The sequence below is a fragment of the Austrofundulus limnaeus genome, unplaced genomic scaffold (genome assembly GCF_001266775.1).
Source record: "Austrofundulus limnaeus strain Quisiro unplaced genomic scaffold, Austrofundulus_limnaeus-1.0 Scaffold1173, whole genome shotgun sequence".
Lineage (NCBI taxonomy): Eukaryota > Metazoa > Chordata > Actinopteri > Cyprinodontiformes > Rivulidae > Austrofundulus > Austrofundulus limnaeus.
This window is the reverse complement of record NW_013953575.1, coordinates 1-1,438: the sequence shown is the minus strand read 5'-3', so window position 1 is coordinate 1,438 and position 1,438 is coordinate 1. Positions and strand designations below refer to the sequence as shown.

The 1,438-nt window shown below is 42.2% G+C and overlaps 1 protein-coding gene across 1 annotated transcript in view; it reads right to left on the bottom strand.

Moving 5' to 3' along the window:
- The window catches only part of LOC106534446 (dimethylaniline monooxygenase [N-oxide-forming] 5), a 15,252-nt gene extending 14,142 nt beyond the window's left edge, over positions 1-1,110 (bottom strand). Inside the window, exons 1-3 of the mRNA XM_014031077.1 lie at positions 1,002-1,110; positions 543-704; positions 280-468 (exon numbers count right to left, since the gene is read on the bottom strand). Coding sequence (XP_013886531.1) covers positions 280-468; positions 543-674 — 321 coding nt within the window. The 5' untranslated portion in view covers positions 675-704; positions 1,002-1,110. The remainder of the gene's footprint in view (positions 1-279; positions 469-542; positions 705-1,001) is intronic.
- Between the last annotated feature and the right edge of the window lie 328 nt (positions 1,111-1,438).

Below are 1,438 nucleotides of genomic sequence, written 5' to 3'. Positions count from 1 at the left end.
AAAATTTTTTTTTAAAAATGATAAAAACTAAACATCCTACAGTATTTTTAGTCTTTATTTTAGAGTTAAAACAAAGTTTATCAAATAAAGTTTAATGTTACAACTAATCGTGGATCCCTTTAATACAGTACATGCATTAAAATGAACTGAATGATTCAGTGAACGAATCTTTTTCACGATTCATTTTAATTAACTGATTCTAATGATTTAGTTCAGTAAAATGAACCGTTTGTCCAGTGACTGATCTGATGTGGGAACAGGAAATGACAGCTTCCTCACATTGAGACGAACGTGCTTGTGCAGGTGGAAGTGGTCCGCGTACATCCGGAAGTAGTCCATGATGAGGGAGTTGTGCATGAAGTTTGGGAAGTGTGCAGGGATGGGGTAGTCACTGAAGCTCATCATCTCCTTGGAGGTGTTGATGATGAGAGAGTGGTAGATGCTGGCCCGTTCTGGTTCTGGGTTCTCCTGCAGGGACCAGCAGGSGGCTCAGGAAAAGGTGACATGTCAGACCCACAACATGCAAACACAAAAAAACTCACCTTAAACCTCCAGAGACCCCCGATGTCATCGCTGCTCTCAAAGCAGACCGGTTCCAGCCCCTCATCCAGGCAGCACTTAATGCAGGTCAGACCTGAGCTGCCTGCTCCGACCACAGCCACGCGACGAGTCATCCTCAGCTCCGTGGGTCAGTCCGACACGAGCTGCAAAACCAGGAGAAACTGAACGGACTTGGTTCTGCTTTAACACGACCTTTAACCCGGGAGGGCTTTCTTTATTTGACCGACAACTTCACAAACTGCTCACGTGTCAACACGACACTGCATTTCATACAAACAACTTCCTCAACAACAAAAAGTTACTTTTCTCTGTCAGGTTTAGTGGAAAAWCAAGCTGCGCCTTTCCAGTTGCGTTCAAGGACCCTTTTAAACAATCGGAAAAGAACATTGTTCGACTTTTAACGCACCTAAAAGTTATAAAGGTTTATCTACAAGGCTCACCTTCAGGGTTTGAAGAAGATCTTGGTGTGGTGGTGGTGTTAGCAGCTCAGCAGAGCTCAGCAGAAGGTGCAGCTGCAGAAAGACAGAGTAAACAAAGTGCTGATGAGGAAACGCCTCGCTGCGGCCAACTACCATCTGACGTCATCAGCAACCTTTGGCCTTAACCCCTGATGGCATCATTAAGAGCATATTTGTTTAATGGAAAGTCATTTAAGTTGAAGAGATAGTCAGTAGGTATCTGCTGAGACTTTGTTTGTAAGATTTGATTGGTTTATGTATGGGGTAAGACAACTGTCAGAAACATTGTATGTGTAAGAGTCTAAATTTGTACATGTAAGTCTATAAACGTACATAAATTTGTTACAACTTTGCCACATTACAAGTACGAATCAAATTTACAAGTACAAATCAAATTTACAAGTACAATTCTTTTACCT